This window comes from Ruditapes philippinarum, unplaced genomic scaffold (genome assembly GCF_026571515.1).
Source record: "Ruditapes philippinarum isolate M1 unplaced genomic scaffold, ASM2657151v2 ctg363_1_1_1_1, whole genome shotgun sequence".
NCBI lineage: Eukaryota > Metazoa > Mollusca > Bivalvia > Venerida > Veneridae > Ruditapes > Ruditapes philippinarum.
Window position 1 is genome coordinate 635,868 of NW_026851633.1, and position 24,991 is coordinate 660,858.

General features: G+C 33.5%; 1 protein-coding gene across 5 annotated transcripts in view; it reads left to right on the top strand.

The window, feature by feature from the left end:
- LOC132723004 (actin-binding LIM protein 1-like) overlaps positions 1 to 24,991 on the top strand; it is a 69,076-nt gene that overhangs the window by 13,564 nt on the left and 30,521 nt on the right. For 4 of the 5 annotated variants that reach the window (XM_060707691.1, XM_060707830.1, XM_060707760.1 and 1 more), the window contains exons 3-4: positions 5,774 to 5,829; positions 12,912 to 12,995. In XM_060707691.1, coding sequence (XP_060563674.1) covers positions 5,774 to 5,829; positions 12,912 to 12,995 — 140 coding nt within the window. The remainder of the gene's footprint in view (positions 1 to 5,773; positions 5,830 to 12,911; positions 12,996 to 24,991) is intronic. The other variant, XM_060707900.1, reaches the window with a different exon arrangement.

Genomic DNA, 24,991 nt, shown 5'->3' on the forward strand with positions numbered 1-24,991 from the left:
ACTGATAAACCAATTACGGTCAATTAACTGGCAACTTTCCTAGTTATAACAACTGTCTGTGTTTACAAAATACCATACATCTATTTGTGTATGTCCTGTATCATGAAATGCCTTCTTTATGTTGTACATTGTATACCTCTGTAGGTATTTCATTTGAAACTGATGTAAGGAATTTGTTCTCACATGTTTCTGTTGTAAAGGTATTTTAGTTGTTAATTAAACATTGTACATCTATAATAGTAGCAATCAGTCTTGTAACTGTTCTTAAATTTGTTTAGGTTCTTGACTGTTGGGCCATGGCTAAAATGTGTAAGGTCACTGGCTCAGAATCACTCCCCCCATGATCATGTGGGTTGAAATCCCACAAGGGATTTCTTCCTGTGCAGAAATTATGCAGCAACTTAAGGAAATGTGGGTGTTTTTTGTGACTTTACTAAAATTATGTAGTCTTCCAACAGTAAAGCTAGAAAGGTTTTCATAGTGTTAGTTTTAGTATGTATGGTTAGAACAATAGGGTAGACTATAATTATAATCACTCTACACATATGTTTTACAATACAGGTTTAGTGGTATTAACAATTATATAAGCAGTCTGCTGTGTATAATACTTAAGGTATATGGGGCGTCCGTGGCTGTGTGGTTAAGGTCGTTGACTTCAAACCACTTGCCCCTCACCGCTGTGGGTTCGAATCCCTACAGGGACTTTGGATTCTTTCTTGTGAGGAAGCTATCCAGCTAGCTTACGGAACATCGATAATTCTACTCAGGTGCCCGTTTGTGCCTGAAATAATGCACGGAAGGGCACCTGAGGTTTTCCTCCACCAGTAAAACTAGAACGTCGCGATATGACCTATACTGTGTCGATGTGACGTAAAACCCAAACAAACAAACAAACAAAACTTAAGGTATGCTCATAATGCCCATTGCTACTGGGCTAAGCTTGTACATGTCCATCTAATTTAACTGAGCTCTTTACTGCTAGGTGCTCAATTTTAGTAAATCACCTTATGATACAACAGTATACAATATGTACAGTTTCAGACTCTAAGGATAAGCCCATTTACACGAATGCAGTTTCAGACCTCAAGGATAAGCCCATTTACACAAAATGAGTGACAGATGCAGTTTCAGACTCCAAGGATAAGCCAGTTTACACAAATACAGTTTCAGACTCCAAGGTTAAGCCCATTACACAAATACAGTTTCAGACTCCAAGGATAAGCCCATTTACACAAATACAGTTTCAGACTCGAAGGTTAAGACCATTTACACAAATACAGTTTCAGACTCCAAGGATAAGCCCATTTACACAAATACAGTTTCAGACTCCAAGGATAAGCCCATTTACACAAATACAGTTTCAGACTCCAAGGATAAGCCCATTTACACAAATACAGTTTCAGACTCCAAGGATAAGCCCATTTACACAAATACTGTTTCAGACTCTAAGGATAAGCCCATTTACACAAATACAGTTTCAGACTCCAATGTTAAGACCATTTACACAAATACAGTTTCAGACTCCAAGGTTAAGCCCATTTACACAAATGCAGTTTCAGACTCCAAGGATAAGCCCATTTACACAAATACTGTGGAATACATGTTTATGTTCAGATGAGCATTATTAAGTTTTATAGTAGATATAATCAATTAATTGTCATATTTTTTTTGAGTTTTATTGATATTTTTAATATTTAAAACAAAAACACCAGAATGACAATGCTTTATGATAAAACTGTGATAAATTTGAGTAAAGCGTCACTTTTACAGTATCATTTGATGCATTTATTTGTCTCTTGAGGGAAATAGCCTATTATAGTATCATATCATATGCTATTAAATCATCAATTTCATGCTAGAAATTTGTATCTGTCTCATAGTTGATCTGCAGTTATGTTACTTTTACACTATTGTGACAAATAATGAAATTGAAAGCTATTGCAAACTAAGCAATTCATGACAGAATTTCAACACCAGACTTTCCATATTTCATTAAATTTTCATGTTGGAATGTAGGAATTTTGTACAATTGAGCAGTCATGTTCACAGTTATATTTCATACAATATACCGACTGTAACCACAATGGAATTGCCTGTATCACATTGAAATAGGACCCGTCCAGTTTGTTTGTGAAATAGGACCCGTCCAGTTTGTTTGTGAAATAGGACCTGTCCAGTTTGTTTGCTAGCTTTTTAAGCCGGGAGTGGAATGGGGGGGGGGGGGGGTTAACGCATTTGGTCATAACTTTGCGGATGGTCTACTTAACAAGCTTTTCTGGAACCTACCCAATCTGTATTTATCTATTTCTCAGCAAGTGTCACATAATTTCTGAATCATCAATGAGAGACAAATGACCACAGGACTCAATGTCCTAGATCAATTGTCACATTGAAATTTCATCTCCCTCGAGGGTCTAGCGAGGACCTGTCCGAATATTTAAAGAAAATCAACAAGAAACTCGAAATCAAAATAAATTTAAAGCTATGTGTGGTCTTTGTTGATGGTTGCTTTTGTTTAATAGAAAAAAAGCCTCAGAAGAAAAGGAAAATTGAAATAATAAAGGCCTAAATGTGTGACACAGTTCTGTTTATATGGCCTTTATTTGGTTTAACTGTAAATACTTGAATTGCAGCCAGTATATAGCAGATTCTTAAAATGTGAAGAAACACTGCCTAGCAAAATACTGGGGGACATAGATATTCAATGAGTCATATGAAAATGTTACTCATAGGAAAAAAAACAACATTATAATTTATTTTTTCTTTATTCAGATATAAACAAATCAAAACATTAAACTTCAAATAAACATCAAAATTGATAGATATTATGCATGTAAGCTAGGCTTTAACCAAAATTAAAAGACAGAATATTTATAGATTTGTTTGTAAGGGGTTAATAAAAAAAACATTTTCAACAAGTTTTAAAACACTCCAGTAGGGCTACAGGAACAATATGTTAATCATCTCTTTTATTAGTTTATTACAAAATTACATTGAGGTATTTCTGAGGTATTTCTATACATTATGCTTAATTGCTGATGATAGTTCATTTAATGTTTGAAGATTGATAGTGAAAATAATATGTTTGAAGATTCAAACCTTTTCAAAAAATAAAAAATCGAGACAAATCCAAATTCTCAGTGGCCTTAAAATTTTCACAAAGGAAAATGTAACGCTAAAACCAATCTGAATTTGGATGATGTTGAGTTTGGAATTGACAATTAGATGAGGGGAATTCATTCATCAAATTACTTGAAAGTACTGATAGAAGGTTATTTTTTCAATTTAAAAAAAAATTATGCATGATAATCTATATAGTTTGCACTTTAGGGGGGACAAATTCAGGTACGAATGAAGTCATCCAATAAAGCATTTTGACCTAAAGGTAGTTTTCGTATAAGGGTTATGAATAATTTGCTATGCATTTTAGATGTTAATAAGTTTGATAGACAAGGGATTTCTATGTGTTTGAAACAATTATAAGTATTATTGGATTATTTTCCCATAAGACACACTCAAATTGTTGTTTTATTTTCCATGAAACTGTATTGAAGAGATCTATAACATTATGCATCCCGGTATTTGGTTTTGGATTACTTAAATGGCATTGAACTACATAAATTGTTAGTTTAGGCCATGGTGCAATTGGAAATGAGGACATAGGAAGGCGAGATGTCAATTAGTAGGAAGGCTGTTATGCTTGATTCTTTACTATTGGCATACTTAATTATTGTAGCGTGTTTGTCACTGCCTTTTCATTAAAAGGACCAAACATGTCTTATCATCAAGTCTGCCTTTTATATACAGTAAAATGTCAAAATCCAGAGGCCATTCTTGAAGCTTTACCAAAATCATTGTCTTTCCTATTTATATATTTTGATACTTTACTCATTTATCAGAGTATGTTTAGAAAACACTCATGAAAATAATCAACAAACAGAAGCCATTAAACAGGTAAATGCCCTCATTCTTCATTGTCAGAGAAACCTGGTTCTGTTAAATACATAACACCATCCCCCCAATCACCCTTTCATCATATTATGAAATAGTTAGCTTAGAAATAACTACATGAATTATGGCAGCACAGACTTAATTTCTACCTATTTTCTCTCTGTACTTGAAGGTTCATAGAAAATCTGGAATGTTACAATAATAAACAGCTCATCTCTCTTGGAATTTGTAAATAATCTCCCTTATGTTTATGTTAAATTGCTATACAAAATCCATGGTTTTCTCTGAAACTATACTACCAAATATAATACAACACTGTTATTGTGTACTTTGGTGTCATCACTTGTTATTAGGTTTCATAGTTATAAGTATTGTTAGCAAAATTAAATTGGTTATCAGTTTCTTTTCTTTTTCCAGTTCAATCATTGTAACATTTCTAATATGAATCAAGCTTTTTTCACATCTGTCTCATTATTACTATGATTTATGTTATTTAACATGACCCTTGATTTAAAGAACTTAAAATTATTCTAGAAAGACAAGAAATAATAGCTAAAATTGCTAATTGGGAAAACTGCATGATTTTAAGAAAATAACAATTGGGAGGAGGCCTTTTATAGGCCTCTGTTGTTTTAATAAGGCGAAAAATCACTGACTTAAGATTAATGCTAAAATGATAAGGGTTCATAGCCAGTTCTAAGAATGGAGCTTTTGTAATGAGATGTTGACAGTAACTGTTGTAAATTGTCATTTCCATCTGTTGTTATTAATCATTAGGCTCCACTCTACAAAAGTTATATAAATAGATTCAGTTTAATGCAAAAGTAGCTAGCCGCATGAGCTTAAAATTATATACTGTAAAGATGAAATCTTTAAAAGTTATCTTCTTAAAAATTACAATGCCAAGAGTTTAAGATATTTGGCATGTATATGCAGCAGCATGACCTCAGGCAGTCCACAAAAGTTAAATACGTTATGGCCCCTTATGGTCAAATGGGCCACCCCCTGGGCATAATTTTTACATAAATTATGTGGGAAAACACAATTATATCTACCAGTGACTAAAAGAGCTTTCAGGTGAGCACCTAGGTATGATCATGGCTCTCTTGTTATTCAGAAACTTTCAATTACTTTAATTTTTTTCTGTGTTGAATTCATTTACTTTGGCATCAAATTCCATGAAATCTATTCTTGTAGATGTTCACATCAAAAAAGTTGGGCAAAATTTCAGCTCTGAAGTGATTGATTACAGAGAGGAAAAAAGAGGTTGTAGTTCATGAAACTTCTAGACATAATGTTGAACAAGGGCAAGCTTTAACATCAATAGGTTTTTTTACACCAATAGGGTTTTCAGCTTGTTTTTTGTAGGTTTTTTAGCGGAATGGGGGAGGAGAGGATTTATTTTGGAAAGAATTGTATTAAAATAAACATGATGAAGAAAAGCTAGGTTTTTAATTGTGAAAAGTGTCAGAGACTGTTGACATTCGTTATTTGTACCATTGTAGGATCCCACAGTACACATTTTGTATATATACAACATTTCATATTAACTGTTACTGAGGATGTATTTGTATATGTTGAGGAGAAGAATGAAAGTCATCCTTGTGATCTCTATCTAAATGGAATTTTGGATGAAACACTTGTCATGAAGAAGTAGTTAGTTTTTAAAAGGGGTATAGTGACACACCATTGATGTTCGACCCGAGTTTGCACCTTAGTAGAAAAAACTTACCATACATAAGCTTTGTACACTTTTTAAGCTTTTTAAGACTCATCATAATATTGATTTTTTTAATTGATAAAGCTATTTTTGTTATTACAGGTGATGATGATCACACGGATGTTAGTGACGACGAGGCATATGCTTCTGAACAACAGGTAAGTTACATCCGTTCTGGGCTTCCATTTCTAAAAAGCCGAGGCTTGCTAATCTATTTAGGTTGTGTTTGAGTGTTTCTTTTTTCTAAGCCCTGTTTATTTGTGTGATATTTGGATGAAAAGGCATGAAAGTGAAAAACATTCAATTATTATGTAAAAGAAATGAAAATATTTTTTGTTTTATAAATTTTCATTAAGCAAGGCATATACACTACCCTTAAGAGTTTTGAAAGTGTTTCCAAAGTTTGTTCTTTTGTACAAATGTAGTTCTGTTTTTTTTCTTCTTTTTTTCTTTTTGCTGTCTTTTAAAGTTATAATTTACAGTCTTAAGAACATGTTAAAATTTGTTCTAGTTAATAGCTTTGCCAATTTTAACCAATTTGTTTCCTACATTGTAAGATCTTTATCTGCAGGTTTTCATGCTGTAAATATTATTTTGAAATTGGACCCAGCTTTAATAACATTAGTCTTCCTTATTATGCCCCCATTTCGAAGAAAAGGGGGTATATTGCTTTGCACTTGTCGGTCCGTCGGTCCGTCGGTCCGTAGACCAAATGGTTTCCGAGTGATAACTAAAGAACCCTTAGGCCTAGGAACTTCAAACTTGGTATGGTGATTGGTCATGACCAGTAGATGACCCCTATTGATTTTGGGGTCAAGGGTTCAAAGGTCAAGGTCACATTGACCTTGAAAGCAAAAACGGTTTCCGATCAATAACTAAAGAACCTTAAGGCCTAGGAACTTCAAACTTGGTATGGTGATTGGTCATGACCAGTAGATGACCCCTATTGATTTTGGGGTCAAGGGGTCAAAGGTCAAGGTCACATTGACCTTGAAAGTAGAAACGGTTTCCGATCAATAACTAAAGAACCTTAAGGCCTAGGAACTTCAAACTTGGTATGGTGATTGGTCATGATCAGTAGATGACCCCTATTGATTTTGGGGTCAAGGGGCAAAGGTCAAGGTCACATTGACCTTGTAAGCAAAAACGGTTTCCGATCAATAACTAAAGAACCTTAAGGCCTAGGAACTTCAAACTTGGTATGGTGATTGGTCATGATCAGTAGATGACCCCTATTGATTTTGGGGTCAAGGGGTCAAAGGTCAAGGTCACATTGACCTTGAAAGCAAAAACGGTTTCCGATCAATAACTAAAGAACCTTAAGGCCTAGGAACTTCAAACTTGGTATGGTGATTGGTCATGACCAGTAGATGACCCCTATTGATTTTGGGGTCAAGGGGCCAAAGTTCAAGGTCACATTGACCTTAAAAGCAAAAACGGTTTCCGATCAATAACTAAAGAACCTTAAGGCGTAGGAACTTCAAACTTGGTATGGTGATTGGTCATGATCAGTAGATGGCCCCTATTGATTTTTGGGGTCAAGGGGTCAAAGGTCAAGGTCACATTGACCTTTTAAGCAAAAAACGGTTTCCCATCAATAACTAAAGAACCTAAAGGCCTAGGAACTTCAAACTTGGTAATGGTGATTGGTCATGATCAGTAGATGACCCTATTGATTTTGGGGTCAAGGGTCAAAGGTCAAGGTCACATTGACCTTGTAGGTAAAAACGGTTTCCAATCAATAACTGAAGAACCTTAAGGCCTAGGAACTTCAAACTTGGTATGGTGATTGGTTATGACCAATCAGATGACCCCCTATTGATTTTGGGGTTAAGGGGTCAAAGGTCAAGGTCACATTGACCTTGTAGGTAAAAACGGTTTCCGATCAATAATGAAAGAACCCTTAGGCCTAGGGACTTCAGACTTGAGATGGTGATTGGTCATGATCAGTAGATGACCCCTATGGATTTTGGGGTCAAAGGGTCAAAGGTCAAGGTCACATTGACCTCTTAGGTAAAAAACGGTTTCCGATCAATAACTAAAGAACCCTTAGGCCTAGGAACTTCAAACTTGGTATGGTGATTGGTCATGACCAGCAGATGACCCCTATTGATTTTGGGGTGTTAAGGGGTTAAAGGGCAAGGTCACATTGACCTTGTAGGTAAAAATGCTTTCCGATCAATAACTTAAGAACCCTTTGCCTAGGAACTTCAAACTTGGTATGGTGATTGGTCATGACCAGCAGATGACCTATTGATTTTGGGGTCAAGGGGTCAAAGGTCAAGGTCACATTGACCTTGTAGGTAAAAACGGTTTCCGATCAATTTACTAAAAACGCTTAGGCCTAGAACTTCAACCTTTGTGTGATGATTGGTCATGACCAGCAGATGACCCCTATTGAGTTTTAGGTGAAGGGTCAAAGGTCAAGGTCACATTGACCTTGTAAGTAAAAACGGTTTCTGATCAATAACTCAAGAACACTTAGGCCTAGGAACTTCAAACTTGGTTATGGTGATTTGTCATGACCAGCAGATTACTCCTATTGATTTTGGGATTAAGGGGTCAAAGGTCAAGGTCACAATGACCTTGTAAGTAAAAACGGTTTCTGATCAATAACTAAAGAACGCTTCGGCCTAGGAACTTCAAACTTGGCATGGTGATTGGTCATGACCAGCAGATGACCCCTATTGATTTTGGGTCAAAGGTCAAGGTCACATTGACCTTGTATGTTAAAACGGTTTCCGATCAATAATAAGAGAACCCTTAGGCCTAGGAACTTCAACCTAGGCATGGTGATTGGTCATGACCAGCAGATGACCCCTATTGATTTTGGGGTCAAGGGGTCAAGGTCACATTGACCTTGTAGGTAAAAACGGTTTCTGATCAATTTACTAAAAACGCCTAGGCCTAGGAACTTCAAACTTTGTATGATGATTGGTCGTGACCAGCAGATGACCCCTATTGAGTTTTGGGTCAAGGGGTCAAAGTCATGACCAGTAGATACTTTATAACCCTTATTAATTGTTTGATCACTGGGTCAGAAGTCATGCATAATACCTTATCACATGACTAATTGGCTGCTGATAGGGGGCATACATGTTTTACAAACATATCTTGTTTTCACTGTTCTTACAAGAAAAAAAAGTCTAGAAATCATTAGAATTCTTCTGGGTAAATTTATTGATGTTTTCTTCAGGTTAGACATAATTTTGTATACATGAATACTTAAATCATCTTAATGCAATATTTAGCTCGCAGGTTAAACATATTTGTATGCATGAATACTTAAATGCAATTTTTAGCTCGCTTACTTTAAGTACAAAGTTACAGAAGTAACTAGAATTGGGAACATTATTGTAATGATTATTGTTTCTCTTAAAGCTCATCATCTATTTCCCTCTAGCAATTTCCATAACTAATTAACGGTACATTAATGAAGACATTAAAGTATTGACTGTAGTCATACAATATTTGAAGGTTTTTGTACTTTTCATTGTAATGTAGGAAATGCTGTATTCAAAATATCAAGTAAATTCTGTTTCAGTTTATTATTACAACATTATACTTGAAGAAATGAGATTATTATTACATGTGCCCTAGGTATTACATAATAATTATGTTGTACAACATATAAAATTTGATTTTTCAAATTTCAAAAATTGATACTTGTTTTAGCTCACCTGAACACAAAATGAATTATTCAGAGGTGATCATAAGAGTGATGGCCAGTCTTAGTAATACCTTGTTATCCACAAGTTCTTCAGACAACATTTTCCCTTGTAGCTGAGGGGTTGCCTTAAGGCATCAGAATTGTAGCCACTGTTTATCCCTGCGTGATAGTGAGAGAGACTAAATGGATTCGAATTACTGGAGTCCATGCATCTCTTAGCTCCAGCAGGTGATGTGGATTTGACCCCTGGTGTTGCTTTAAGTTTGTAACTCCAGAGGTTAGCCAAAATCATCTTTCCTGTTTCAATGCCTAAATTGTGTTAATGTGTCTTTAAAATCAAAAGAACAAAATGAAAACTGACATCTCCTTTTGAGATTTTGAGAATCTTCTCTTGCAGAAACTATATTTGGCATGTTGCAGGTACCTTGTTTGTCCTTCACAAAGTATCATTTCCTGGCCCTAGTGTGACCCAATCACTTATTTCTGCTTTGAGGTCTCACTTTTAATGATCTAAGTTGAGCAATTTTTGCATCATCATTGCCCATTTGGGTTTTTGTGGGGATTTTTGTGGAAAAAAAACCCTGAAAAAATGTACATGTTTGTATTAGTTGGTAATACATAATTATATATATGATGTTCTTCAGATCAAAGGTTTTCTTTTTTACAGCAATTATTTCAGACAAATATTTACTGTGAATAAATTTTTCAAGCGGCGCACATTAACATTTCAAGTTCTGATCTTAAAGTTTGCATGTAATTTTAGATATGTTTTTATTACACCAGAACTTTATTGGGTATCTTCTTTTGTTTGGGGCTTTTATTGCTCTTTGAAGTTGGTTTCTTGTTGACTCAAGATTTCATACATGAACACCATAATAATATATATTTCTATTAATTTAATATTGGCTTCAGAGCTTTCTATATTTCTTTGGTAATGACACATTTTGATAAATGAATCATAAACAGACATAGAAGGCATCGTTTACGTAACTGGCAGTAACTGGTAGTAAATACGAGATTGGGGTTAACAATTACTTAATTAAATTCTAAACTTTGTTCTATTAAAAACAAGATTTCATTTCCAAGAACTGTACTCATGTATGAGGTCTTGTCATTTTATTTTTTCATCTGCTGTTATTCATGGGTTAGCCCAAACTGTTCTCTTAAATTCAAATGTTAGGGATCTTCTCTTTATTTTGAATGTTAGGGAAACTTTTTATACCCCCAAAAACGAAGTTTGGGGGGGTATATAGGAGTCACCCGGTGGTCGGTCGGTCGGTCGGTTGGTCGGTCGGACGGTCGGTCGGTCCAGACGTCCGTTGCATTTTCCTTGTCCGGAGCATAACTTGAAAACTAATGGTTAGAATTCAATATAACTACATACAATGGTCAAGCACATTGAGAGGAAGTGCAGTGCACAAGAACCATAACTCTATCTTGACTAATTACAGAGTTATTGCCCTTTGTTACTTTTCCTTGTCCGGGGCATAACTTGAAAACTACTGGTTGGAATTCTATACAACTTCATACAATTGTCAAACACAATAAGGGGAAGTGCAGTGCACAAGAACCATAACTCTATCTAAAGTAATTACAGAGTTATTGCCCTTTGTTGCTTTTCCATTGCTTTTTTTTTTGTCCGTTGCATTTTCCTTGTCCGGAGCATAACTTAAAGACTAATGGTTGGAATTCAATATAACTACATACATTGGTCAAGCACATTGAGAGGAAGTGCAGTGCGTAAGAAACATAACTCTATCTTGACTAATTACAGAGTTATTGCCCTTTGTTACTTTTCCTTGTCCGTGGCATAACTTGAAAACAACTGGTTGGAATTCAAAACAACTTCATACAATTGTCAAACACAATAAGGGGAAGTGCAGTGCACAAGAACCATAACTCTATCTAAAGTAATTACAGAGTTATTGCCCTTTGTTGCTTTTCAATTGCCTTCTTTTTTTTGTCCGGAGAATAACTTGAAGACTAATGGTTGGAATTCAATTTATATACATACAATGGTCAAGCACATTGAGAGGAAGTGCAGTGCATAAGAACCATAACTCTATCTAAAGTAATTACAGAGTTATTGCCCTTTATTACTTTTCCATTGCTTTCTTTTGTCGGGACCATAACTTGAAGACGAAATGTTGGAATTCATTATAACTTAATACAATGGTCCAGCACATTGAGAGGAAGTGCATTGCACAAGAACCATAACTCCATTTTGACTTATTACAGAGTTACTGCCCTTTGTTTCTTTTCCTTGTCCAGAGCATGACTTTAACACTACTGGTTGGAATTCAAAACATCTTCATACAATGGTCAAGCACAATAAGGGGAAGTGCAGTGCACAAGAACCATAACTCCATATTGACTAATTACAGAGTTATTGCCCTTTGTTACTTTTCCATTGCTTTCTTTTGTCCGGACCATAACTTGAAGACTTATTGTTGGAATTCATTATAACTTCATACAATGGTCAAGCACATTGAGAGGAAGTGCAGTGCATAAGAACCATAACTCCATCTTGACTAATTACAGAGTTACTGCCCTTTGTTACTTTTCCTTGTCCAGAGCATGACTTGAAAACTACTGTTTGGAATTCTAAACAACTTCATACAATGGTCAAGCACAATAAGGGGAAGTGCAGTGCACAAGAACCATAACTCCATCTTGACTAATTACAGAGTTATTACCCTTTGTTACTTTTCCTTGTCCAGAGCATAACTTGAAAACTACTGTTTGAAATTCAGTACAACTTCATACAGTTGTCAAGGACATTCAAAGGAAGTGCAGTGCACAAGAGCCATAACTCCATTTTGACAAAATACAGAGTTACTGCCCTTTGATACTTTTCCTTGTCCGGAGCATAACTTAAAACATACTGGTTGGAATTCAAAACAACTTCATACAATAGTCAAGCATAATAAGAGGAAGTGCAGTGCACAAGAACTATAACTCTATCTTCAGTATTTATAGAGTTATTGCCCTTTGTTCTTTTTCTTTGTCTTTCTGGACTTATTACAGAGTAATTCAATTAAACTTCATCAATGGCCAACCACATTGAAAGGAAATGCAACATACATGAACCACAATTATCTTTAATTGCCCACAACCATAACTCTATGTTTCAATTCTTTTACAAGGTATTCCGTTACTAGTAACATCCTCATTTCCGAAGCAGACTTGTGGGGGTATTAATCACATTTAGTGATAGTTCTAGTTTTAAATGAACGTTTTTACAGAAAGAGGTAAAATATATAATTTTCAAGTTTGTAAATATTTTTATTAAAGAAAAAGAAAAGCTTACGAAAAGTTGATGTTTCAACTAAAGTACATGTACCTGCTAGTCCTTTGTGCATGTAATGCGGTTTTCATTCATCAATAGAGTCGCTGTTTTACCTTTACAGTGTTGTTGTGACGTAAAATCAACAAAAAAATGACTAAAGAGAACAGTTTGAGCATATCTTGTTATTATTCTTTCATTACATTTTTTGCATGCGTTCTGCTTGATTTATTGTATGTTTTGCTATACTTTCATGGCATGCTTGTTTATTCTTTATGTTGCAGTTTCGTTCATCTAGTCCGACTGCCTCGAATGTCTCTTTGAAATCCTTTTCTACCATAAATAGTTCATCATTACGTACAAAATCGGTATGTTACTTTTTATCATCAGTCACTATATAATATTTATCTTTATTTTTTCTTCACTATAGTCTGTTCTGGTGTGACCTATTGGATAAAGGTGATCATAGTTACGCTTTCTCTATGTCTTCAACTTCAATTCATGAAATATTCTTTATTGAATGTAAGTTTCCTTCAACTGAAATGTTGCTGTCAACTGACATTCTTTTTGTCAGGCTGTTACTGGGCAGTGTGACTCTTCGATCCTCAGTAATTGTTATTTATTAACATTTATATGATAGTAAATTTTTGGGAACTTAATTTATTCCGCAATGAAATTGTAAATTTATGAGAAATAAATTACAACACAATGAAATTAAATACAGTAATCTTTGTTTGAATAAGTCACATTGGCACAGACTAATCTCTCATTACAGATTCTGGTATTTAATTAGAACTTTTATCATATACTGTACACCTGTTGATGAAAAGAATTTCCCATGCACAACATGAAAGACAATCAATTATATTGTTTCATATTTAGTTGCCAGAAAATAAATAAATACCAAATTGTCCTAATTGTCTTGATGAAAAAGCAATGACTTAGAAACTATCAGTGTTACAAGCTGAAACCAAATGAAAATAAATGGGTATGAACACTATGATAGTTGAAACTTGAGTGACTATATTTCCTCGTTCAGTCATTGACACTGCAGTACTGGAATGTCAATGAAGCATTCTTGGAGAGATTGAACTCTTTTATAAGCTCATGGCTTTCATAAAAGACCAAGATAAAATATATGAGCATTAAACGAATTTTACATATCAGTTAAAATTTTGCTTGAAATCAAGAAGTATATAATTATGGCAGAAAGAAAGATTATATACTGATACATAAAACCATTTGATCACACATTTATGATTGACGCCTCACCACTTCTCAGGGTAATTAAATGAATCAAAATCATCTCTTTTTATGTTCCTGCTCTTGTTTAATGAATGAAAATTTTGTATCATTTTTATCATGTTATTAATTATGCTTCAAATGAATGAAGTTTTATAAATATCAGCACGCAGACAGCTGAAAATATTTTTGATTTTGAAGCTCATCTAGTTGCAAAACTATGCTATGTGTAGTAATGTAGGAGTTATAATGATGCATTTATATATATTTCTTTTATGTACCAACTTAAATTGTTGAGATTTAAGCTCTTTGTAAATTATTATTTTGATTGATGTTGTTGTTTCGACAAGAGTTCATAATATGTTGTTTTGTTGTTTCCCCCCCCCCCCCATCATTTTTGCCTGATTGGAGAACAATTTTGAAGGCATTGTTTGTTTGTTTGTGTGTAGGTCTGTTTGACTTGTTTGTATGTCCTTGTATTGTTACATGCCTGAATCTTAATGTAATCTAAAAATAAGTTTTGGAAAAATTGGGATACATTATATTTGCTTTTTAACCAGGTTTTTAATGAAAACTGGTTATTGTTATGCTGAAGTTTGTGGGCAGGCAAGCATCAACTTTTGGTATCTACTCAATAACTTGTGTTTGCTTTGGCCTATTGACACCAAACTATGTGTGTTGGTAGCTTATATCAAGAGGCAGCTTAGGAATGCTACCCAGGTGTCTGTGATCAAGTTCAAGGCCACTGTTGCTTAGAATAGAAATTCAGTTTCTGCTCTACAACTTAAGTTTGCTTTGGCCTATTGACACTAAACTTGGTGTATTGGTAGCTAATATCAAGAGGCAGCTTGGTATTGCTACCCGGGTGTCTGTGATCAAGGTCAAGGTCACTGTTGCTGAAAATAAAATTTCAGTTTCTGCTTTATAACTTTAGTTTGTATAGGCCTATTGACACCAAACTTGGTGTATGGGTAGCTTATATCAAGACCCTACTCGAGATTGCTACCCAGGTGTCTGATCAAGGTCAATGCTGCTAAAAATAGAAATTCTGTTTCCGCTCAGAGTTTGCTTTGTCCTATTGACGCTAAACTGGGTGTATCAGTCAAGGGCAAGGTCACTGTTGCTAAAATTATGAATAAGGTTTTTGCTCAATAACTTCAGTTTGCTTTGACCTATTTACACCAAACTTAGTGTGTGGGTAGCTTATATCAAGACGCTACTCGGGATTACTACCCAGGTGTCTATGATTAAGGTCAAGGTCACTGTTGCTAAAAATAGAAATTCAGTTTCAACTTAATAACTTAAGTTTGCTTTGACCTATTGACAACAAACTTGCTGTGTGGGTAGCTTATATAAAGACACAGCTTGGGATTGCTTCTTACATATCTGGAAGCAAGGTCATGGTCACTTCCTTACAAATAGAATTTTCAGCTTCTACTCAATTACTTCATTACACATTGACCTATTGATTATGATTATTAACTTAGCAATTGTGTGTAGCTTACATGAAAATACAGACTGGCATTGCTACTCAGGTATCTGGTATATTTCTATTTTAAACTATTGAAACCAACTTTCTTTTGGTACAAATAATTATAACAGCATCATTTTGGTCATTAAAAACCTGGTTTTCGTTGCATTGTGGCGCTTCTTGTTTTTGTTGTTTTCTTCATAATATGTTTGCAAATTTTGTCATATATGTCTTTAGCTCATATTTATAATAATAGTGCTTTTTATTTCAATTTCTCCCATTTTATATTCAAGTTTGTTTATTTAAAGTACAACATCAATAAAATTGTAAAATTGTTACGCTTTATAATGATGAGTCAAATATAATGTTTATGTGCTATACATGTGTATAATATATTTTAATTTGTATATTCACAGATTGTGAATGTAAATAATGCTTACAATTAATACTTCATTATATGTACTTACAAGTGTATGATTATAAAATTTCTTTTTAAATATCATTTTAAAGGTAAAGATAATTGATGCAGTTTGTTAATATTGTAACAGTAGTGTTTTAATGTAGTGGAAAAATATAAATTATAATGTGTCTGTGTTGCACAAACAGTGTATTAAAATAATGTATTAGATGCATTAAAGCGGCATGCCTGACCAGATTTATGCTTATTTTCATAAAAAATTTGAAATTGTATTTAAAAAGTAAAATATTGTGAAGTGAACATTAAAGAAAGTAGTTTAAAGATTTGCAAATGGCACTTATAATCCACATAAAATACCAAAAAGAGGTTAAAATATGCAAAAATAGCCCTTTGTTAGTCATGCAGTATAATGAATACAACAAAATTCAGTTATTAATCGTATTTAACATGTAATTTATTACTTTAATCTTGTTACTTTTCTTAAAATCTTAGTACATTGTTCTGAAGTTTGATTGTCTTGAAATATTTTGGCTCATCTGGAGGTATGCAGCTTTAAATTTGAAATGAAGTTGTAAAATCCATGGTCTATTGAAATGTGTTTGCTTTATTTTATTGCTCAGGTAAACAAATTCAAATTGATTTCCATATATCAATTGCAGTGATCTATGTAAAAAGCATTTAATGCTTGAAAATATAATTAACTGAATTTTTAGGTGGTTTTGAAAAAAATGCTCCAACAAGATGTTATTGTTGATAAAGAATAGTAAATAACTAAGGGGTTTTTCAATTAATATATTATAGTAACATATATAAAATGTAAATGTTGACACAATATACTTGTACTTGAGTTAACTAGATCATTGCTGATTTTAATACACCAGTGCCTGATGAATGCCACAATCCTAAAATAGCCTGTCTGTGTTCCTTTGTGGTCAAGAGTCTTTGCTGGCCATGTCTTTCTGTGCTAGATGTAACTTTATAAATTAGCCACATATGTTGCATTCATTCGACTCCCTAAATAAAAAGTGCAAGAAAGTTCTGTTTGACCATTAAAGTGACATTGATATTTTATTGATTCCATCTGTTGCTTTCCTTTATTCTGTTGATCATAGAAATATTTGTGAAACTATTCATTTGTCAGTTTCTTATTTGTTCAGTTTTTAACCCCTGACTCATAATGTGGAAGGGGCTATACTTAAATCTCTTTACTGCAATGGTCTATCGGCCAGTGGGTCAGTGCATCCATTCGTCTGTCTCCATTTATAACTCCTATACCCCTTGATGGATTTTCTTAAATCTTGGCTCAGATGTTCACCTAAACAAGATGATTTGCAGAAACCCGTGCCATTGCTGTGCCAGGTCAAGGTCAAATATCAGACAACTTAGTATTTGCTCTATAAATCCTATACCCTTTGAAGGATTTTCTTCAATCTTGGCTTAAAAGCAATGTGAATAACTTTTGTCACCACTGCACCATTCATGTTAAATGATTTAGGTTCAAAATTAAATTATTATTTTCTATAAGTTCAGACATTTTGGAATTGTTAATTACAGTCAAACCTGTTGAGCAAATTTTTTTAAACTATACATTACTGTGCTAAATGTATTTAACATACTTGTCAATTAGTGCTTGAGGCTATACTACCATCAGTAAAGGACCATGCAGGCCAGATGGACTCTGTAACCAGACAGGGAGACTGACCCTGTTCTTTCAGTTGCTGAAATTCAGTATATTGTTTTATATTGAAATATATCTTAATAACAACAATGGAGGGTTGTTAAAACAAAACATGTCTATTATACAGACATTATTTAACATTGTAAAAGATACTATTCCATTGATAGATTGTGCATTAAACTGCAGTGACCCTATAGCCATATATGAAAAGTTACACGATTAAACCATATTTACAAAAGTGTTTTTGCTGAAGTTCAGGAAATAACTATTTTTTTGCATTTTAACCCTTTACCACATATATACGCGAAACAACGCACTTTCGACCCCCCCCCCTTTTTTAGCTCTCAAATAGTAAAAAAATGTCCTATTTGGGCCCCAAACATAAGTTTTCGTTTGAGAAATGTTGCTAAAAAAATTGAGCACTTTTTCGGCGCCGCCCCCCATCCAAAAGATACATCAGGGGGTTGCCAGAAGGGGGATGTGCCCCCTTCTGTTAAGGGGGTTTGAAGGGGGGCGGAGTCCCCCTCATCGCCAAGAAAATTTTGGACTTGTGAGAGGCTAAAAATGACCCCAGGTCGATCATAATGTAACGTTTAACCAACGCTGAAAAGCCTTTGACTCTATCTTAATCCTTTGAGAAGTTGCAGCACTTTGAATAAATTTTGATGGAAAAAATCGAGGCAAAATAGTGATTTTTGGCAATTTTGAGATGTCCCCTCGTTGCCATGGTAACAGGAAATTTAAGACTGAGCATGTCGTTACAAAGGCAATGGTCCAGTCAACATTTGTGCCAAGTTTGATTAGTATTGAAGCATTTTTCATAGTTTCATAGCAGTTTGAACTTGTAACAGGAGGCTTTTCAGTGAAAACGGCCATTTTTCACAATATGCTCATGGGGGAAAGGGTTAAGAAGTCTTAAATTTACATCAACCAATATTATATTCAATTTTTCAGTCAATGTTGTTCCTTTTAGATTACAACAGGTTTGACTGTATGTTAATGTTATTGTACTTGATCAATCTGATGTTAATATAGATTATAAATTGATATTTTGTGCTGCGCAGTGCTTGGCTCAATCCCTGGCAGGAATGTGCCTGTCAGGACGGCTCTGGCACTCAACAAGCCAGGTACAGGTCAGTTCACATCAGCATCACTATATATTCACCATTGTGTTGTCGTTTTTTATATAGATTTTTACAGTCAGACCTGTTGTATATGGCCACTGAATCTCCTAAGCTCGTTTAAAAGACCAAGTGTTTGTCTGTGAAGATGCTTACTTTGTTGGGTTTTAATGTAAGGAAAGTTTTTGACAAATAAGAAGAAATTACTCAATCAGTCTTTTGTTATTTTGTTCAATATTTAAGTGATGAATTTAAAGAGTTTAGTTGTATTACAGTTTTGTCCTTTTACATAAATATTTGAAACGTTCTAAGAAACACTTTTGATACACACCTGTTGGTTGCAGTATAATTGCAACAGTGAAACATTTCGTCCAGAATCTCTATCAAACAGGTTTGACTGTATTGATTTTTTCTTACAGCTTCTATTTTGTTTTTATTGTACATATAGTAATTTTGTTATAAAAATAAAGAAATAGTGTATATTTTTGATACTGTTAGTTAAAATTAATTTTTTTTATTTATTGTGACTAAAAATTGCAATTACCAGAGGTGAATTAATGATCATACATTCCTTGACTGACAATAGATTACAAAACCTTAATTTTGCCAAATTCTAAAACAGCACATGGTATATTCTGACTTATGATTTACTTTCTACTTTTTAACTTGATATCCATAGAATCATGGTAAGAAATAGTCAAATTTAACAGTAAAACAAGTTTTCAATTATATTGGGAGTTTGAAACATCTATATATAAGACTTAGTGTCATCATTTTATCATTGAACATTAGCTAATATTGATTTTTTTTTCTCTCTGAGATTTTAAATAGATTGACTTATTTATAATTGACGAAGTTTTCATTTATTGTTGTTAAATAAAATATTACCTATAACGATGTAATGAGTGAAGGATTGTCCTGATGCAAAATAACTTGGTATGAACATCTGTCACCAGAGTATTGATATTCCTATAAAGGCTGGTTTTAATTAGGCTACACTTTTGCTTCCTTATTTGTACTCTTAAAATAAAGGCTGATTTTTATGCAAATATGATTGAGTTTTGGGGCCATATTTATTGTTTTATGTTATTGTAGGTGTTTTTCAAAAGTTCTCTGTATGTGTTCTTTAATTTGTTAACCCCAAAACTAGATTGCCATGATATATGGATTACCCTTTATTAAGATCAAGAATTGGATAATTGTATACAATCTATCAAATTACTCTGATTTATGTAGTTTTTATTGTTTCTTTATTGCTGTTGTAAAGTGATTGTAATTTTGTATTTCTGTGATTTTTATTATTAATTTATAGATGGATGACTACTGTTACTTTATGTAGTCCTAGAAAAATCAAGATGAATAATTTGTGCATTCCCAGATAGAGAGCATTATAAATGACGCCACTTTGACCATCTGTCCATCACACTTGTACTTTGTCCATTTGTCCATCACACTTGAGTCCAGAGAATAACTTTAAAAGTATTGAAGGAATTCCATTATAACTTATTACAATTACACAGTCATATAAAGACCAGAAGGTGGGAATTGCAGTGTCAAAGAGGCACAACTCTAGCTTGCTTATTTTTTGAATTATCTCCCTAAATGATACTTTAAATTGTTAAATAATGTTTCTTTAAACTAGTTGTCAATGAAATCTCATTTAAATTTCATCAATTATAGAGATTAGTAAGAAGAAATTTGTGTTTTACATATATAACCATTACATACTTTTGAATTATATTTATGTTTATATTAATGCTTGTCTGGAGAATAACTTTAAAGATTAAAATATCACTCAGTGATTTATTATTTGAAATATTTTGCTTTTTAATTATCTGTTTGTATCAAAATAACAAAAATTGGCAAAGTTGTTGTTCAAATGAAAATTCACAGAACTGAAAAAGAAAATGTTCAAGTATAAAAAGAATAACAACAGGTTCTGTTATCTAAACCACTAAACCAGTTATCAGTGCTGTGTTACATATTTTAGACCAATAGGTATGTTATAACCCTTAATGGAAACTATCAAACTATTGTTTTGTTGATAAAGTAATCTGAGGGAGTATTTTATAATCAACAATTACCAACTGATAAATAGCAAGTGGTGGGCAATACATTGGGCAGTCTGATGTCTGTTATTATGTACAAATTATTTAGTGTTTAGCTTCATTTAAAAATTGCCTCAAGACATATAGGTAATTTGTTTACAAATGCAATGGGCAGAGTATAAAATAGAATGCATGCAGTCTTCATTTCATTTATCTGTCAGTCCAGCTGGTACAACCACAGGAAGCTGTAAGATGGATAAACAGTGGTTTGAGGCTGCCCAAACCAACTTTAACAAAAAATTGACTGAGAACCTGATTTTGACATAGACTTGTAAATGACATGACCTTAAAGGGCTAATCTTTGAATATTTCTAAAACTAGCCATTACTAAGTACAAATGTAGATGGATACAACAGTTTCAGCAAGCTGGCAGGACAGGTTTTCTGTTTGAACTGTTTGTAGATGTGAATTTTGAAATATTTTAGGTTATGAAACTAATAATAGACAGCTTGATGAATCTAAGAGTAAAGGTCTTTTCTTACTTAATTATAAGAAATGTTCCCTGTTTTTTGTTGTTGTTTTTTCGTTCTTTAGAATGCTCAAACTTAGCAGGGTCTTCGGAGAGGGAAAAATTGCATCTGGGAGAAGTAGAAATAGAGGAAAAAAGGACAGTCCATATTTTATGTGAAATTGTGATAGAATGCCAATATCATTTCAGTCTTCAAAGAAATAACATCTTTAGAGGGAATGGATATAAAAAATAATAATAATGAAATAAAATAAAAAAAAGAATAATAATTGGCATTATAAAATCACCATTGCTACAAAACCACATGGAGCAAGGGGGATATGGTTCAGATATTATACTATAACTATGTATTATATTCCTGTGATGGGAATATCAATGGACTCCAGAAGAGGAATGTCTTACAGATGCAAGGTCATTATGACTCCATCAGAAGAAATCAAGCTCTTAGTTAATCACCTAATGCAATAGATAAGCTGGGGGAATTATATATAGAGAGAGGAGCTATTTCTATATTAGTGTCAGGTTTTATGGGTTTTCTGGGCAAGACAAAAGTTTTTTTTGTGATAAGGTTTTGTGGGTTTTACAGTGCCTGGTCTTTATAGATATTTTATTCAAGTATTTTATTGTTAAATGTTGTTCATTGTTGTATCAAGGGATGAATGGACTCATAGTCTGCTATTATCTAATATAATGGCTGCATATCTATGCCTGGAAATTCCTGAATGGCTGGGTTATGATAATATTTCTCAATATTTATATCCCTCGGGCCTCAGTGGTAGACTGTTGTAACTGGTATATATATAAAACAACAGACAAAGCAGTCTTGTATATAGAGGTCAAACATTCTAACATTGCTCCAGATCAATTTCTTTTTGTATTTTAAGACTGGTATGTGTGAAATTTTCTTGGCAGAAAATCAGCAATTTTTCCATTCATTTCGACTATCTTTTAGTTTAATTTTTTTTTGATGTTCAGTATAAGGAGTAAAATAATGTCTTAAAGGGAGCCAACAAGTCGGCTGAGAGAAATTGTGAGTAAAATTCTGACACCATCCAGGTGCCTTATGATTCTGTATATCAGAAATAATGATTATAGGGGTGGGGTACCTGTTCAGCATTCACGTACATGGTCTTAGTAGTAAAAATATACCTTAAATTTGTAATAAAGTGCAGAAAGAAAAGAAAATATAGAAAATATAAAATATGAAAAATGATTTCCAGTCTTATGATTATATTTACCAGATTTGTTTGTTAACCTATGTTGATCTTGTTGTTGGTGAATGTAAAGATACTGTTTCAGTTCATACCAAGTTCATTTGGCAAGGTTGAGAGCTGTATATTGTATGACATAGGGATAGAGGGAATGTTTACAGTCTGTGGGCACACAGGATAATGTCCTTCAACCTTTCAACATTGCTTATCATTTATCTACTCTGACTCTGATGATGATGTCTTACATATGTCATTCAAGGTTTCCTCTGAACTTGCAATTGTGTTCATTTTTATTTTGCCCTGGGGCTCCAGTGCTTTCAATAGATTGACACAATTTTGCCCTGTGGCTCATTAAAAAAATTTGCCCTGTGGCTCCAGTGCTTTCGATAGATGGTCAAAATTTTGCCCTATGGCTCCAGTGCTTTCGATAGATGGTCAAAATTTTGCCCTGTGGCTCCAGTGCTTTCGATAGATGGTCAAAATTTTGTCCTGTGGCTCCAGTGCTTTAATAGATTGACTTGTTCTTATTGTTTATATCCTGTCTAGTGAATTTTAATCTTGACCTTGACCTTGACATTAACATTCTGTTATAAAGCTTGTTTTAGCCAGGTCACACAGAAAGGGCAATGCATGTCTTGCATCATCTTCATAAATTATGAAGTATTTAATACACTTCTGAAGGATAATGGGTGATGATAATGAATATAATGAATGTATTAAATATTTAAGTTAAAAAAAATGAGTGTATGATACCTGAGCACAAATCACTGAGTAAGCCCTTCTTTTCAAATTGTTAAATTAACCTTTATCTAACATTCTAACATTGCTGTTCAGGTTTTAATTATGCTAATTTTATGGAATAATTAAAAGATGTAAAGTAAATGTATATTGATAAGTTGTTTGATGTAGTTAATTAAATCCAGGTGAAACTGTAACACCTGGCAACAAATGTTACCTTACCTCATATATAAAGCTTCTTGTCCTTCACCTGTATGTATGTGTGAGGCATTTTTTTCAAGGCATTTTTTTCTAGGGTGTGGGGAGAGATTATACTATAACAGTTACCAGCTGAGTTGTGAGTAATTATGCAACTAATGGAAACTGAAAATTGTAGCTATATGGATTATAGGCCTAATCATCTTTAGAAGCTGGGCTTTTCTTTAAAGGATTCTCTAAATTACTATTTTTTCTCACTCAAAAAAAAACAACACAGACTTGTTTTGCCTTTGTAAAAAAAATCATCTTTAACTTCGCTTTCAATTCTTGAGGAATTATCAGCACCTTTCTTTTCATTAGCATAATTTGACAGATAATGGTATCACTTTTAGTTATCTCAGACATTTGTCAGAGAATGTGAGAACTTCTGTTTTATGATCTAAACGCATTGGTAGCCAATAAATACACTTTTGAGAGTTTAGGTCATAGACCACTAAAACAAGAGTCTGGCTGGTATCCAGGTATATGACACACAGAATTACAGTGTATTTTCTGTAGAATATTATTCTGTTGTTGAAATGTTAATCGAGCATTACTAGTAAATTACTAATATCAGCATGCGTGATTCATTTTCTAGTTACTAGGTCATGATAAACTGGATAAAAATGTTTTACTTGTCTCCACATAGTTTATGAAAAAGTCATTGTTTTCAACTTTCAGCTTAATCAATTGCAATAATAGTTATAATTTTAATATCTTGTTACTCCAGGAAAGCTGGTGCCCTGTTTTTGAAGTTGAATTTTTGGTTTGTTACTAAGCTCTGAGCTGAGTTACTGAAAGGTGAATAGTTCTTCTTTGATAGTTCCATTTATGTCAGAACTATCATAGAGATAGGTCTCTTTTAATCATCACTTTAAAGCCTGTTAACCTATATTGTAATGGTTTGACCTAAATCCTCCGAAGCATAGGCTTTTTAACAATCTTAATTTTCTACAGTAAATATCAGGTTTACAAAAGTTAAATTAAATGTTGGTTCATATCATTATTTAAAAGAAATTGCCATTGCAGAATTAGCAAGACATGTAATAATGGCATCCAAGAAAGTTGTTTATATGGCCAACTGGTCAGTGCTACAAGTCAATGTGGTTAAATGTCAATATCACTTTGATTTTCACAAAATATTTGTATGATATAAATTATTGAATGCTGTTGGGAAACAAAATCCATTTCATTGCAGTCTCATGTTAGCATAGAGTATTGGCGATAGCAAAAAAAAAGCAGCAACAAAAAAAACCCTACAAATCGAAATTGTTGAAAATAGATCAATGGAGAGTCTGTTACATTCTTTATGGGTGGAAACCTCTCCTAGGAGAATAATTCTTGTTAAAGTTACAAGGATAGAGGTTTTAGATTTGTATCGACTTTTATCCTTTGTTTCTACAATTCTGGGCAAGATAGTTGATTAATCGAAAATTACAAATATTCTATTTTTTTTCACATTAATTAAACTTTTCCTTTACATGAATATAAAGAAATTATTTTGGAAATAATGATTTCTTAAAATACCCTGTATGATTGCATGAATAATTCATTTCTCACCAGAAGTAGGGCAGGGTATATGGAAGATTGTATCATTTTCATTTACAAATAAGAACCTGCTGGCTGCTGTACACAATGTCCCTCCTCAGAAACAACTATTATTTCGATGAA